This window comes from Lissotriton vulgaris, chromosome 5 (genome assembly GCF_964263255.1).
Source record: "Lissotriton vulgaris chromosome 5, aLisVul1.2, whole genome shotgun sequence".
NCBI classification, from domain to species: domain Eukaryota; kingdom Metazoa; phylum Chordata; class Amphibia; order Caudata; family Salamandridae; genus Lissotriton; species Lissotriton vulgaris.
Genome location: NC_141693.1, coordinates 985,522,090 through 985,536,987, shown reverse-complemented (window position 1 = coordinate 985,536,987; position 14,898 = coordinate 985,522,090). Strand labels below are relative to the sequence as shown.

General features: G+C 43.2%; 1 protein-coding gene across 2 annotated transcripts in view; it reads right to left on the bottom strand.

The window, feature by feature from the left end:
* The window catches only part of ENTPD1 (ectonucleoside triphosphate diphosphohydrolase 1), a 346,298-nt gene that overhangs the window by 81,394 nt on the left and 250,006 nt on the right, over positions 1 to 14,898 (bottom strand). For both annotated transcript variants that reach the window (XM_086922582.1, XM_086922583.1), the window contains exon 4: positions 2,710 to 2,860. In XM_086922582.1, the coding sequence (XP_086778708.1) occupies positions 2,710 to 2,860 (151 nt within the window). The remainder of the gene's footprint in view (positions 1 to 2,709; positions 2,861 to 14,898) is intronic.

Below are 14,898 nucleotides of genomic sequence, written 5' to 3'. Positions count from 1 at the left end.
AAGAGTTTGACTCTCCCGGTCATTCAACACTCAATAGCACTAAGGTCGTGCATGCGAAAATATCCTAAAACGGAAGTCCTATTCTTTCCCTTTACCATTGCATCCATCCCTCTGACTAACTCCCCCTTATTTCCCCTTGTCTCTCTGAATTTTGTCTCATCAGCCAGACACCCCAGGGTTCCCTTTAGCACATCTAAGAGGTAGGATGCTCAATTTCCATTGCTCTAGATATGAAAGTTCCACTCACTGTTACCATTCAACAGTGAATAACACTCGGTTCCTTCCTGATCGCCAGCAGATAGCCTTCTGCCGGGCCTTCCTAACTAATTCTATACACCAAATTATTATTTTTTACTTTGCAACTTGCACTCTTCTAAACCTAAACAAGAATACTCCACCACTACTTACTGAAACTAGACCTGTTGGCTAAACGCCAAAAATAGGGCCATATAAAAAAATATGATATTGGTCTTTAAATCAATAAATAATTTGGTCCCTAGCCATCTCTCACAATACCACTTGTTACTGGAACGTCAAAACAGCCGCCACTCACAAAATCAAATTACTCAAAGACTTCGAAAAAAAGGAACCAACAAAACACCTGCTACTAAAAGGGACTCAATATGGATAATCCAGCGACAATCCTATAAATATGTAAATAATATTTCACTTCTGTATTTCATTTGTTCCATTAGACCATTTTAGTGTATAATACTATTTTCGTTTGTGGTGATCTCCCCAAGCAAAATGTACTTATTGATGGAACTCATTGATGGTCTAAATTGAGTCTTACTATTACTCTGTAAAGCCAAAATTTGCACAACTTACTACCCACCACTGCTAACATGTATAAGGTCTCTGATTTTTTTCCTAGCTGCTTATAAATAAATAAATGACCAAATATGTCCCCAATTAAGAGGCAACGGAGTAAAAAAAAGAAACTATGCAAACTCAGCATTCACAAGCATGTTTAGATTTTGTGGCACTCAATATATATTTTTCCAACGTCATCCTTAAATGACAATGTATCCTACGAAATGCCCAAAAATGTGCCATTCTTCAATGACATACATCGTGTATCCCTTAAATCTGGATAAAGAAACACTTCTTCAAATCTGCTTTCCTGCGAGATTTGTGCATTCAACGTGTCTCTAGTAGGCACAGAAAAACAAACTGGGAATCAGCTACGCATGGATTTGGTAGCTATGACCAACTCCTGCATTTCTTTGCGTGGGCAAAAATATTTTCCTATTCTATGGACAACATTCGATTTTAGAAATACTGCAAAACACTCCAGCAGTCAACATTTCAACGTGACTGCAAAATGCTGCCAAACCAGTCAAAAGTTTGTATGTTTTAAACACCATGAAATTCTACTGATTCTAAAAACCCATATTTTTTCCTGAGTTCTCAGAAAGCTCAGTCCACAGAGAACTAAAGTGAGTGCCCACTGGACTTTGTGCTTTTCACAAACTTTGTTTTTCTAACAGGCGGCCGGCACAGAATTCAGAAGTTGAAACTGGGAGCATAGGAGGCCAGGGTAAGGAAAGGAATAACAGCAAATCCTAGTTCTCCATTCAGATTTGTGAATCAATTTGTGGGTAAAATGCATTAAATAATGGGGTGATGGGACCTGACTGGTGACCATCCCCAACGCTTCTCAAGGATACCATAACAACTCCTTGTTGGATACTTGCAAAGTTGGGGTCGTTAGAGAGTGTCTGTCGTAGTGCTGGTTTTAGAGCGGTATGACCGGTGCTGTCGCAGTGGGAGCATAGTTGGCGGGAAGGACCAAAGGGGATAGGTGCCTACATTTTCAATATCCCACAGGGTTAAAGGCACTTGTTGCAGCAATGATTGTGTGCAACTGTTAAGAACAGGTTTAAGATACATATTGTTCTAAATCTTTTCTAATTCTATAGTAGCTAAAAAGGAGCCTTTCAGGTAATAATACATTATTATTTGTGCAGAGAACTCCATCCTCTAAGATACAGTTTAAATCCAGACTTCGTGTTCCTTTGGCCAAAAACTCTTAACTTTCAGGATCTACCAGTATGGATGATGTGTGACTCCTACATCTTATAGTCCTCACTTACCCTACATGACTTACGAACGTGTACAAGTCAATGTCTCTGAATAATAATATAAATTGCTCTGACATCCTACACTGGGATGAGTTAAATAAATGAAATAAATGAAGAGAGGGGCTATGGAGAAATGAAGAGTACCATTGGAGGGGTGTAGTGAGGGAAATCGTAGAGAAGGCAGTCATGGGACATGTGGTGCTAACAAAGATGGTCACACTGGGCACCACCAACTTCAAAGTCAGCCCTGGAGCCAAGACACTGGGTGGCAAAGGTATTGAGGGTCTGTTTGCAATAAACAGTTTAAGATCTTAATGTTTTTTAGGGGAAAAAAAATGGAGGAGCTCAGATTGCATCCTTACCTTCTTTGCCTTTGTAGGAGGCACAATCCAACATTTCAACCTTTCTTAAATTGGCAATTATGGATTTGTTTTTTTCTATTCTTAATCCCAATTCCTAGAACCCATCCCAAACCAAATTGTTCCTCTTCTAATTACTTTCAATGCTAGAAGACAAGAGATTTAGGTCCTGCAGTGTGAGGAGGGTTTTTATTATGTTTGTTACGAGAACATTGTCAATCCTATTGATATGCACTGAAGACATGATGTCTCTATGTATGCAGTACCCGAGAAGCCGCATGCCTGCTGTGGCTCCCAGGTACAGCGGGGTCTGACTGTGATGATTCTCAGGTACCACACCCTTTGCTTTGTCCATGCATTTCTTCAGTGAAAGGCCAGCCTTCTCTGGCTCCTTGAAGTAGCTGGAAATGCCAGGACCTGCAATCAGGACAATTAACAACAATATAATAATTCTGGAGTCTAGAACAAAACAAAAGATACTTCCAAATGCACATCAGTGTGATAAATAAGAAACATCTGAAATGTAGCTATTCTGACCATTCAATGTGCGGTGCATCTGCTGTATCTGATTGCAATGTATACATATCAAGGTACCATGGTAAGATAGTTACATACATTGTTACAGAAAAGGAACGACATCAGTTTACACAATGATGCAATTCCTGCGCTAGCAATCACAATATTATTTAAACTTGGTGGGTTATATACTGCATTGAGTGCAAAATGTAGGGATGTAGAAGATTATTATAATAAAGTATATTAAACAGCAAAGGATTGTCCCATACACCTAGCACTTCCTACAATTATTCATATCCAAACAACTTAGGATAGCACGCATATTTTCTCTCTTCCACCCACTGAAATTGCTCGGGATGATTTCTGTGAGCAAAGGCAGTTCTTCTTATATGGACCCTGGGGCTCCATCCCATTTCACCCACCCAAAAAATTATCTTTTTAATTTCCTCAGCAATTAAGATTTTGTTTTAATCACATAAACTGAGGGTAGTGTTTTAAAAGCACTCCCTTCATTGGCATTACCCTCCTGTTCTAGACCTTACTGAATCAGCACGCTGCCAGGCAGATTGTAATCAATCACCATTTGCCAGGCTGACGATCTCACAGCCCCAACGCATGCGAGGTCATTAGCCTCCTGGGGTTAGCTCCACACCCTGATGACATGGGTGAAACATTAGCCCCAGGGAGCTTCGGACGGAAGCCCTGTAGCACCAGGCACTGCACATCCATCAGCGGCAGTCAAGCCACCCACCTTTGCACAACTTGGCACAGGATGGGGTGAGATCAGCGAACCTCTCTGCCCCCCACCTCATCCGGTGACAAGTTGTCAAAGAATGGGATTAGAGGTTGCAGGCAGCAAGCTGGGCATTGGAGTTTGTGCAGCTTGCCATTGAAATGTTTTAAGTTTCATGACAGAGTGTCTTGATTCAAGTATCCTGCTTCCTGTGCTGCCCTTGGACGGCATCACTGTGCTGGGTAAGAGATCTGTTCAGGCACAGGTGAACCTTCTTTTTATTTTATAAGTTTAAGGAATTTATGCCATTGCCTTTGACATAAATGTTGGTGTGCGTCTGTGTGTGTGTGTGTACATGCCATAATTATGCTGTCCTATGTTTGGTTTAAAACTATAATAACTGATAAAACCCCCACTGAAAGTGTAAAAATATAAACCATGATCCACACCTGCACAATCACAAACTAAGATGCCATTCAAAGAAAGGAAAGTGAGAGAGAAGGAGTCCTTTATATTTCTTTCAGAAGGGGACAACATAATGTAACCAGCAGCAAGAAAGACTGGTCTAAGATTATTCTCATTGAGTTTTTATTCTTTAGGGATATCGCTAAAGTATTCTACTTTTGTTAATTTCCTCCAGTTTTGGTTGCTTGGATTAAAGGTGAAGTGTTTAGAAGCATGTTTTAGGTCTGATCAAATTATTTTATACACTGTAGAGAATCTGGGAATATTAAAATCATATTTGATCTTTTGGCAGAGTTTAAGGCTTTCACCGATTGGTGAATTGGCTGGCTCATAAGAATCTTGGACAATACGTACTATCACATTTACCCACACACACACAGAATGGGTAAAACCCTTGATACATTAGCCCCCTTTTCTAGCAAGTTAGCATTTGGAGCAGGTCTACTGCCAAACACCCAGGATTTAAACATTTATTGCAAGGGGTAGCGACAAGTACATGTGAAAAGAGTGCTGTCACAATACACATGGGATAGTGGTGAAAACACAAACCAAGATTTTCCACAAACCAACAAAGTTAATATCTAGAAGGTGTCCCATTGCTATGTGTTATGCTTTCAACTAATACTGTCTTTGTACTCAACTGTACTTTACTGCTGTGTTTTTTAGCAGGTAGTAATGATGTTAACAGCAACATTTAAAGTCCCAGAATACAATGTGATGTCTGTTAAAAGGTCAGACCGACTTAAAGTGAGACATTTGCCATGGGGACATTTGGCAGTTATTAAGGTTCACACAACAGCGGCACTGCCATAATGCGGCTAGGCAGAGTGCAAAAAAACAGTGGCAAACATACTTAAAGGAGTAGTTTTCAGGTGCCTTAGAATGCAGGGCTACAAATTAATATGGTATGATAAAATGTTATACGTTTCACAATGTACTATGCTGTTGGCAGGGTTACTGATCCTTACAGTGTCATAATATTCAGTAAGGAATAGGTTAATGCTAACTGTGGGAAGGAATTGTTCATTAAAACATTTCAATGTAGCACTTTTACTTTTTAATCCATTAACAGTCCTACAAACCAGAGTCCTGACATATTGGGTGTGGGAGGTAATGAGATGTTAGTGTGAGTGAGAGTGCAATGTAGACTTTCTATACTTAAAACAGTCTAACATAGGTCCATTGGACACATTGCCAATGGGAAGGCACAACAGAACCTACATGTCTTCTCTTTATTTATTTATTTATGCGATTTTTAAAGCGCTGCAATTACCCAGGGGTGTCTCGGCGCTATAAGCTGTGTTTAATACAACTGAGGTGAGATTACTAAGAAGGCAACCCTGTCTTTAAGTGTTTTCTGAAGATGATAAAATTACTGAGAAAAGAACCAAGTCTTTAATTGCTTCCTGAAGATGATAAGGGTGGGACTGGTTTTTATGTTAAGGGGAAGGGAATTCCACAATTTCGCAGCGGCGATAGTGAAGCATCTGTCTCCCCAGTTAACTCTTCTAGTTCTGGGTATGTTGAGCAAGTGGGCAGTATTAGAACAGAGCGTTCTGGAAGTGGTATGAGGTTTGAATGAGTTCTTGAGGAATTTGGGTCCAACATTGTTGATTGCCTTGTAGACGATACAGAGGGATTTGAATTTTGTACGGCTTCTGATGGGGAGCCAATGCAGTTGTTTTAGATGTTTAGAGACGGGACTACATTTTGAAATGCCCAGTAAGACTCTAGCTGAGGCATTTTGTATCATCTGGAGTTTAGAGATGACCTTTTCTTGTGCATTCAGGAGGAGGGCATTACAATAGTCAGTTCGTGAGAACACAAGTGTTGAAATTAGTGTTTTTCCTGCCGTTTTGGGGAGATATGGGAGTAGTTTCTTGATTTTCCTTAATGTATTGAATGATGAGGAAACTACTGAATTCACATGATGGTGGAAGAGGAGTTTGTCATCAAAAATGACTCCTAAACTTTACTGACTTTTAATTAAATATGTGGTTCATAACAATGACAACTAAAACATTTTTTAAACAATGGAAAACCCAGTTTGTGCCTATTTTGGGAGTTAAGCAGATGAATAAACACTGATAAGCAATTATTTAAAAAAGGTGTGAAAAACAATGAAACCCACAAAAAATAAACACTGAAAACAGGACAGTCTAGGCATAAGTTATGGGTCTTTCATAGCATGTAATGGAACTTGCTATGAGACTAGAAATGAGACTAAATCGAACAAAATATTCTGTAAAAATGTTATTGGTCTCTTACCTTCAGGTCACTGACATAAAACACCACACACAACTTAAATGAAAAATAAATGCAAGTTAAACTAATGGGGAAATTAACTCTTACATGTTCTGAAATCTTGTGATTATTACGACACTGCTTGATGTCTTTGTGTCTAACCATAGACAAAATAAAGGACTGCAATATGCTTTCATTTTTATACTGTGCTACATAACGTTTAAGATAAAATGCTGCAAAATGTGCAAGGAATTTCACTGCATAGGGCAAAACACAATCTTTTAAAAATTGTATTTTTAGAAACTTGCAATTAGACAGTCTTTAGTGCTATGGTGAAACCTTTTTTACAAGTTTCCATTAGAAAGAAACACTCCAGAGCTCAGATACTAACAACCTTACATTACCTATTAGCAGTGGCAGCTCCTCTGCTAAGGCGGAGGAGCGTCGCCCCACTGCCAGGAGAAGCAAAGAGATGAAAAAATAAAATGATAATAATGGAATGTTATTATAATTAAATTTTTTCCTCCTGCTGCGGAAGTGCGTGATGGGGCAGGAGAGCACTGGTAGAACGTCCGGCACGCAATGACTGTTTGGTTGGCCCTCTCGGCCTCCCAAAACAGTCATGCGCACTTCCCTGGTCTCCATGCAGGCTGCATTACAGCCTGCATAGAGAACATGCCCACCCCTCCAGCCCTTAGCTGAGAACTATGTCACAGCACTCAGATCAATCACAACGCTCCATTGGGGCGTTACGATTGGCATAGGGGTGGGAGCCTGCTGCCTGCTTCCTGCTCCAACTTGGAGTCGCACAAAGGCGAGCAGGAGAGAAGATGCGGGACCCGGGGCAGAGTCAGCAAGGTAAGTTTATTTATTTATTTTGTTAAAGCAGCCCGCAGCGCCCCCCACCCACCCCACCCCACCTGCAAGCCATGCCAGCAGCCCCTGCCCATTAGGAATATTTAATCTTTGTCATTTTTAAAAGCTTCAGATCACTCCATCAATTAAAACCTATAGCAGTTTTAGATACACTGATTAACCTAGAGATGTTTGTTTAAGGGATGGGGAAATGGGCAAATGCCAGAGAGCACCCACTTTCTGAAGGAGCCCCTGAGGAAGTGAACTTTCTCTTAAACCTCTATTTATTGTACTCCTCAATGTAGGCTTCTCTGTCTTTCTGCTTTCCTTTACCTCTGACTCTACCTCTCTGTCCGGGTCTTCTTGAGAATTTTTGCCATCCCGACTAAGACCCGTTTCTACTGTTTTTGTGTAGCCCTGTTAAAGTTTAACACATAATTAACATTGTTTGGCATCATGCTGCATTGAGGTAGGAGGAAATAGGTATTAAAATTCAAAATGTACTCCGTACAGGGGGCCCCAAAGTATGTCTTGCCTAGGGCTCACCAAATCCTTAAGATGACATTGGATCACCCAATTGAACACATTGTCACCATGAACGAATGCTTCTTTCTTCTTTTCTGTCCCTCGTTTGACTTCTCATACAGGTGACCCACTACTTCCCTTTCAGCCACATGCACAAGAAGGTTGTCATTAACCATTTGGAAATGGCTTGTTTTTTTACAGAAAGTATGGGAACTGGTTTTGTAAAACGTAGAAAGCTTGGGAACATCCTTCTCAATAGACCCTTCACACTTTAGCCTCTGGTCTTTCATTATATCTCTCTGTAGGACCAAAAAGAGGATCACTATAAAACGTGTCAACCATGAACTGCACAATGATGCTCCCTTTGAGTATGATTTTAAAAGTTGGAGACCCCATTGTAAAATGCTGTTCTTTTTTCTCTATCCTGTGCTCACAGACCTGTAAAATGTAATCAAATGGACACTTAACCCAACGTTTTTGGTTTATTATCTTCTGCGTGTGAAAGGAAATGATTTTAGTCTGCACTAATATTATTAGGCCTTGGCAAAATGTCACATATGCGGCATAATTCTGAGAGTTTCACATTGCGCTTGCTATGTGAAATTTCTGAAATTATGGCATACCCGTAATTATGCTGCATTCACTTCTAAATTATAGTGCTGGACCAATGCAAACGATCTGCACATGAACTGCTGTTGTTCACGGCACTTCTGCTCTTAGAGGTCTTTTTTTTAACGCATGAAATGGGTCATCATGTCCAAAATGGATGCAAACGCATTTCATGCAAAATGCTGGATTTGCATTTTGCCTAATAACTTTCTGTAATTGCACAAAAGCAAACCTTTATTTGTTACCAGACCAGTCCTGTCCTGTAAAAATATAGCATGTTTCCATGCAAGACATTGCCCCTCTGTTCATAAGCTGCAGCCTGGCTGCACATACATCTTTAGCCTGCTCTCTCATTAATGGGAAACTGACAGTTTCATGTTATGCCTCATCTCTTTCAAACTTTTCCAGCTGCTCCGGATTGTGAGGACGGGGCTCTGGCAGCAGGTGAGAGCTGCATCTATCAGATTCGTTAAGTATATTTTAAACAGTGGGACGACCCTGGCTTTAAGAAATACCGTTACTTACAGAGATATTAACTGTTTTCACAATCAGCTTCGACAAAACTCACACAGACTGTTCAAAGGCGCTAGTTAGACATGGAGTCCCCTCACATTTTTGGGGTTTTCATCTTTTCTCCGATTTCCACCTCTTCCTCAGTGTCACCCTTGTTATTACAATTCTGGAAGTGCACTTACCGGAACACATAAGACGACTAAGCTACGAACCTAAGTTACTAACCTGTAAACTGTGGTTCTCCAGTATTGGTGTCTTTCATAGATTCACATGCTTGAATATTCCCCGTCGTCGAAGTGGGAGTCCCACGGTACATAAAATAGCAGTAATATATGCATATATAAGTAAAATTATTATAATTATAAAATACATATACATATATATATATATATATATATATATATATATATATATATATATATATATATATATATATGAAATACAGTAAACTCAAAAGTACCATAGAACTGAATAGGTCCATAGAAAAACCTAAGGGAGAAACTAAACTTGGTAACATATCAGGGTCATTATGTTTTGGTCCAAATTCCAGCCAATCAGGCTGCAGTTCCCTCTAGAACCTTCTCATCAGAAGCCCAAGACCTCATATTTTCGTAGCACAGAGTAACCAAAGTGCCTGAGGAGAAGAGAGCCTCTGAGGGGAGGACAGTTTACAGGTAAGTAACTTATGTTCTTCTCCAGTATTAGGGGTGTCTTTCATAGATTCACATACTTGAATAAGAGTAGAAAGCAGTAAGCACCATATAAGTCATAAAGGTAACAGTAAATTGAAGCATATAATAAACATATCATATTAAAGAGAAAACCTTTATGACTGGAGGCGGGTAGCAACAGAGGCTCACCTTTAATGGAAAAGATTCCGCAGCACCGCTTGTCCGACTGCTGCATCAGCGGCGTCTGTTGACTGCAGACAGTAGTGCTTCGTAAATGTATGGCTGCTCGACCACGTAGCAGCTCTGCAAATGTGTCGCAGAGGTACCCCCGCAAAGAGGGCAGTAGAGGCTGACACAGCTCTAGTGGAATGAGCACGTACTGAAGCTGGAAGAGGCTTGCCAGCCCGTTTATGACAAAAGGTAATGGTGGAGGAAATCCACCTAGTAATAGTTTGTTTGGTAACAGGTTGTCCTTTGCAGATCGGGCCGTAGGCCACGAACAGTTGATCAGATTTCCTGATGGCTGCAGTGCGCTGAATGTAAAATTTAAGGCAACGTTTCACATCCAGGGAATGTAATGAACGTTCCGCAGGAGTCTGTGGATTAGGAAAGAAAGTTTTTAAAATGATTGGTTCGTTGAACTTTCGGAATAAATGTTGGATTAGTACGTAGTGTAACAGTCTTCTTTTGAAAACTGAAGAAAAGGAGGCTTAATTGTGAATGCCTGAATGTCACTGACACGCCTAGATGACGTCAAGGCGAGCAATAGGGCAACTTTCCACGTGAGGAATTTTAAGCTTGCTGAATGGATGGGTTCAAAAGGAGGTAGGAGGAGCTGAGACAAAACCAGGTTTAAGCGCCAAGCAGGCGGAGGACGCCGAATGGATGGAAACATACGGAAGAGGCCTTTGAAAAACTGTTGGATGATTCTAGATTAATACAGTGACGTCGAACCATCATGGCGGAAGCGGGAGAGAGCCGCTAGAAATACCTTCAGAGTGGAGTGGGAAAGTCCTGACTTTGCAAGGGATAGGAAGAAAGGCAGGATCTGTTCTGGTTTGGCGGTCATCAGATCCAAGGCTTTGGGATGACACCAGACACAGAAACGCTTCCACTTCAACTGATAGGTTTTAATCGTGGAAGGAGCACGGGCGTGCGCCAACACCTCTCTAAAGTCCGCGTCGATGGTCAGATGTGCAAATTCATGGTGTTCAGGTTCCAGGCATAGAGCTGGAGGTATGCCGGATCCGGATGGCAAATCTGTCCCTGCTGCATCGGAGGTGAGGCAGTGGATGAAGGGGATTTGGCTCGTTCTGGGAGAACAAGAGCAGATCCGAGAACCATGGCGCCGTGGCCACTTGGGTGCAATCAGGATGATGTGGCAGGGTTGAAGCATCATCCTGTGTAGCAAGCGCGGAATCAGAGGAAGCGGAGGAAAAGCGTAGCCGAATGCGTTCAACCAGCTGATCGAAAATGCAATTCCGCTCGACTCTGTGGGGATGAAGACTTGCAAAGCGTTGGCATTTCCTGTTGGTGATAGTCGCAAAAAGATCCATTTGCGGCTGGCCCCACTGGCGGAAGATGAACTCGAGAGTTGGTTGATTGAGTTCCCACATGTGATTGTCCGAGAAAGATCTGCTGAGTGAATCCGCCAGGACATTGGAAGCACCCAGCACATGGATGGCTGGGAGATGAATTTGATGACGAATCGCCCAATTCCATATCTCCTGTGCTTGTTGGGAAAGCAAAAGGGACCTTGTGCCACCCTGCTTGTTCAGGTAATGCATGCTGGTGCTGTTGTCTGTCCTCACCAGCAGAGATTGACCTTGAACAATCCTTTGAAAAGACTTCAGGGCAAGGAAGATCGCCAGAAGCTCCAGGTGGTTTATATGCCAAGTGCGTTGGACCGTAGTCCATTTTCCTTGTACTGATAGACCTTCGAGATGTGCTCCCCAGCCTTTCAGGGAAGCATCGGTTGTGAGCGTCAGAGTCGGAGCAGCGTCTTGAAAAGACCGACCTTTTGAAATGTTTGGAGGGTGAGCCCACCACTCCAGAGCCTCCTGAATGCGGGACGTGAGAAGGATCCTATCGTTGAATGATCCTGAAATCTGTTTCCACTGCTTGTCTAACTCCTCCTGGACGACCCTCATACGTAGTCTGCAGTGGGGAATCAACTGTATGGCCGAGGAGGCCATGCCGAGGAATGATTTCAACATCCGGACTGAAACGTACAGTTTTGACTGGAGAGACAGTACCATCTGGAGCATACGGTCTTGTCTTTCCTGGGAGACAAAAACCATTGCCAGCTGAGAATCTAGTGGGGCTCCTAGAAAATCTCGTCGCTGAGATGGGCGAAAGTGTGACTTCTGGCAATTGATGGAAAGGCCCAAGTCTTGAAACAGGGAGAGGCAGGACTGTGTATGCTGGATTGCCAGTTGGAGGTTTGGAGCCTTTATCAGACAGTCGTCCAGGTATGGATAAAACTGTATGCCCTGTAGGCGCAGAAAGGCAGCTACCGGAGCCATGATCTTGGTAAAGACCCTCGGTGCTGAACGGAGGCCGAATGGTAAGACTTTGAATTGGAAATGCAACTGTCCGACTGTAAAGCGTAGATACTTCCTGTGTCTGGGGTGAATTGGCACATGGAAATATGCGTCTTGGAGGTCGATGGTTGAAAAGAATTCCCCTGGATTGAGATAATTGAGAATTTGAAGCAGAATTAACATCTGAAAAGTTTTCGAAATGATAAATTGGTTCAGGGCCGTAAAATCCAAAATTGGACGCCATGCTCCCGACTTTTTCTTGACTAAGAAAAACCGGGAATAGAATCCCTTGCAGCGTTGACTTTGCGGCACTACCTCGATGGCTCCTTTTTTGATCATCAATTTTACCTGGGCCAAAAGTTCTTTGAGGTGTGGAGAGGGTGGCCCCGAAGGTGGACGAGTAGGAGGGAATTTTGTGAACTCCAGGGTATGTCCTTTGGAGATAACGTCCAGGACCCATTGGTCGGAGGTGATTTCTAACCATTTGCAAAAGTATTTTGAGATGCGACCTCCAAGATGCACAGTCAGCTGAATAAAGGAACTGAGTCTGTTACTGCTTTTTGTTGTTTTCGCCACCTCTATAAGTTGTTTTTCTTTGGTATGGTCTGGTGGAAGACTGACGATTTTGGGTTTGGTAAGAACCCTTCTGCCTGTTATCGTTGTAGGTATTGTAGGAACGATATTGGCCTGATCCTCGAAAAGTAGAGGGACCTCCCCCTCTACCTCGTGCTCCCCGAAAGGGTCGTTTCTTGTACTGGAGGGTAGCCAAGGACTTCGCAGTGTCGGGGTCCTTTTTTATTGCCTCAAGGGCATCGTCAACATGCTTGCCAAACAAAGACTCTCCATCGTACAGCAAGTCCAGGACTTTTGCTTGTACCTCCGGACGGAAGGTGGTAGATTTCAGCCAGCCTTGACGCCTCAAGACTGCAGCCCCGGCCAATTGTCGAAAACCAGTGGAGGAAATGTCGAGCGCGCATTCGATAATTTCGGACAAAATTATCTCTCACTCCTGAATAATGGCCTGCGCTTCTGCACGGATGGCCTCGGGTATTTGAGGAATCAGTGCGGCAATTTCGGACCACATCTGGCGGTCGTAACGGCCCAAAAGAGCCAAAGTATTTGCCGCTCTGACTGTAGTAGCCGCCATTGTTGTACATTTTTTCCCTATAGAGTCCAACTTGCGGCCTTCCTGATCAGGAGGAGACGTGAGTGGTGTAGCAGGATTGCGAGATCTTTTCTGTGCCGCTTGAGTGATTACCGAATCTGCTTTTGGTTCTGACACCAAACAGGCCGGAGCAGATGCAGGAGCCTTATATTTTTTGTCCAATCTGGGCAAGACTGCAGGTACAGAATTTGGATGTTCCATTAATTTAAGGCCTTCCTGCCAAATAAAGTCAACGATTGATATAGTGTGAGATTGCCTTTTTGAGACGTCCTCAAAATCATATAAAAAACATTCACTTTCATGTTGCTGTTTTTCGACAGTGAGATGAAAGCGTTTTGCAGCACGGACCATCAAAGAATGGAAATGTGAAATGTCCACTGGAGGCGATGCAATAGGTGAGGTGGGCGGAGTGGAAGGTGTTTGAGCCCTGTAATTGTCCCAATCAGTCATGTCGACGTCATTGTCATCGTCAGTGTTGTGAGGATCAGGATCCTCGTTGTCGGTGTCAGGACGAGCACCCCTCGGTGACGCGCATGGAACAGGTGCAGGTGCTTGTGGAGGTTGAGGCTGTGGAGGAATATGTGATGCTGGAGAGGCAGGTGTAGATGGAGGAAACCTGCGGTTATAGTCATCAAGCATGTGCTGCAAATTCATGACCAAAGAAAGTGGAATTTGCGTAACCGGCTCTGAGGTGACTGCTTCGGATTCGTCAACAGGAAATAATTCATTCCTATCTTCGACGTTTTCCTCTTCGTCACCGTCATCACTATATTCCTGGCACTTAGTGTGCAAATCAGATGGACTAGACGCCAGTCCGAACTGTTGTTCCACCTCTGAATCGTTTCCGGATTCTTCCTCACCAGACTGAAACAATTTGTCTGGAAGACGAGTTCTACTCCTGATTGGACTCAGTCGAATGAGAGGCACCGTTCTTAAAGAAGAAGCAGTAACCAATGTAAAAGTGGCTGCAGTTGATCAAAGGTTGCTGAGATGTGGATGAGCCCGTAGACGTTACAGCGGCAGGTTTACAACCAACCTGAGGCGATTGCGTCGTCGTCATAGAGGTAATCGAGGCTGAGATTGAAGGTTTTGCCTTCGTCGACGAAGATTTCTTGTCCGTCGACGGAGCCGTCGACGAGATTGGAGCCTTAGTCGTCGACGATGATGTAGACGTCGACGGGATGACAGCCGTCGACGAAGCCGTCGACGATGATATGATGGTTTTCGACGGTGGCACCGTCGACGATGATGAGCCCGTCGACGAGCTGCTTTCAGATGACTTGGTCTTCGTCGACGGAGTTCGCGTCGACGATGGGAGCGTCGACGGTGTTCGCGTCGACGATGGTTTCTTCGTCGACGATACTGATTTGTCACTCGTCGACGAAATCTTCACAATGAAAGCAATGGGTCTCGCCTCCTGGGTTGTCGTCGACGAGGTGGTCATCGTCGATGTAGAACTGGATGACATAGAGCATGTCGTCGTCGACGTAGAGGCTACAGCCACAGTCTTCGTTGTCGCCGAAGACGTCAACGGTCGCGTCGACGAGCCAATGCCAGATTTTCGTGAGGAAGGCAAGGCTTTGGGCGCAGACGTCAGAGAACCAGGTCCAGTAGAC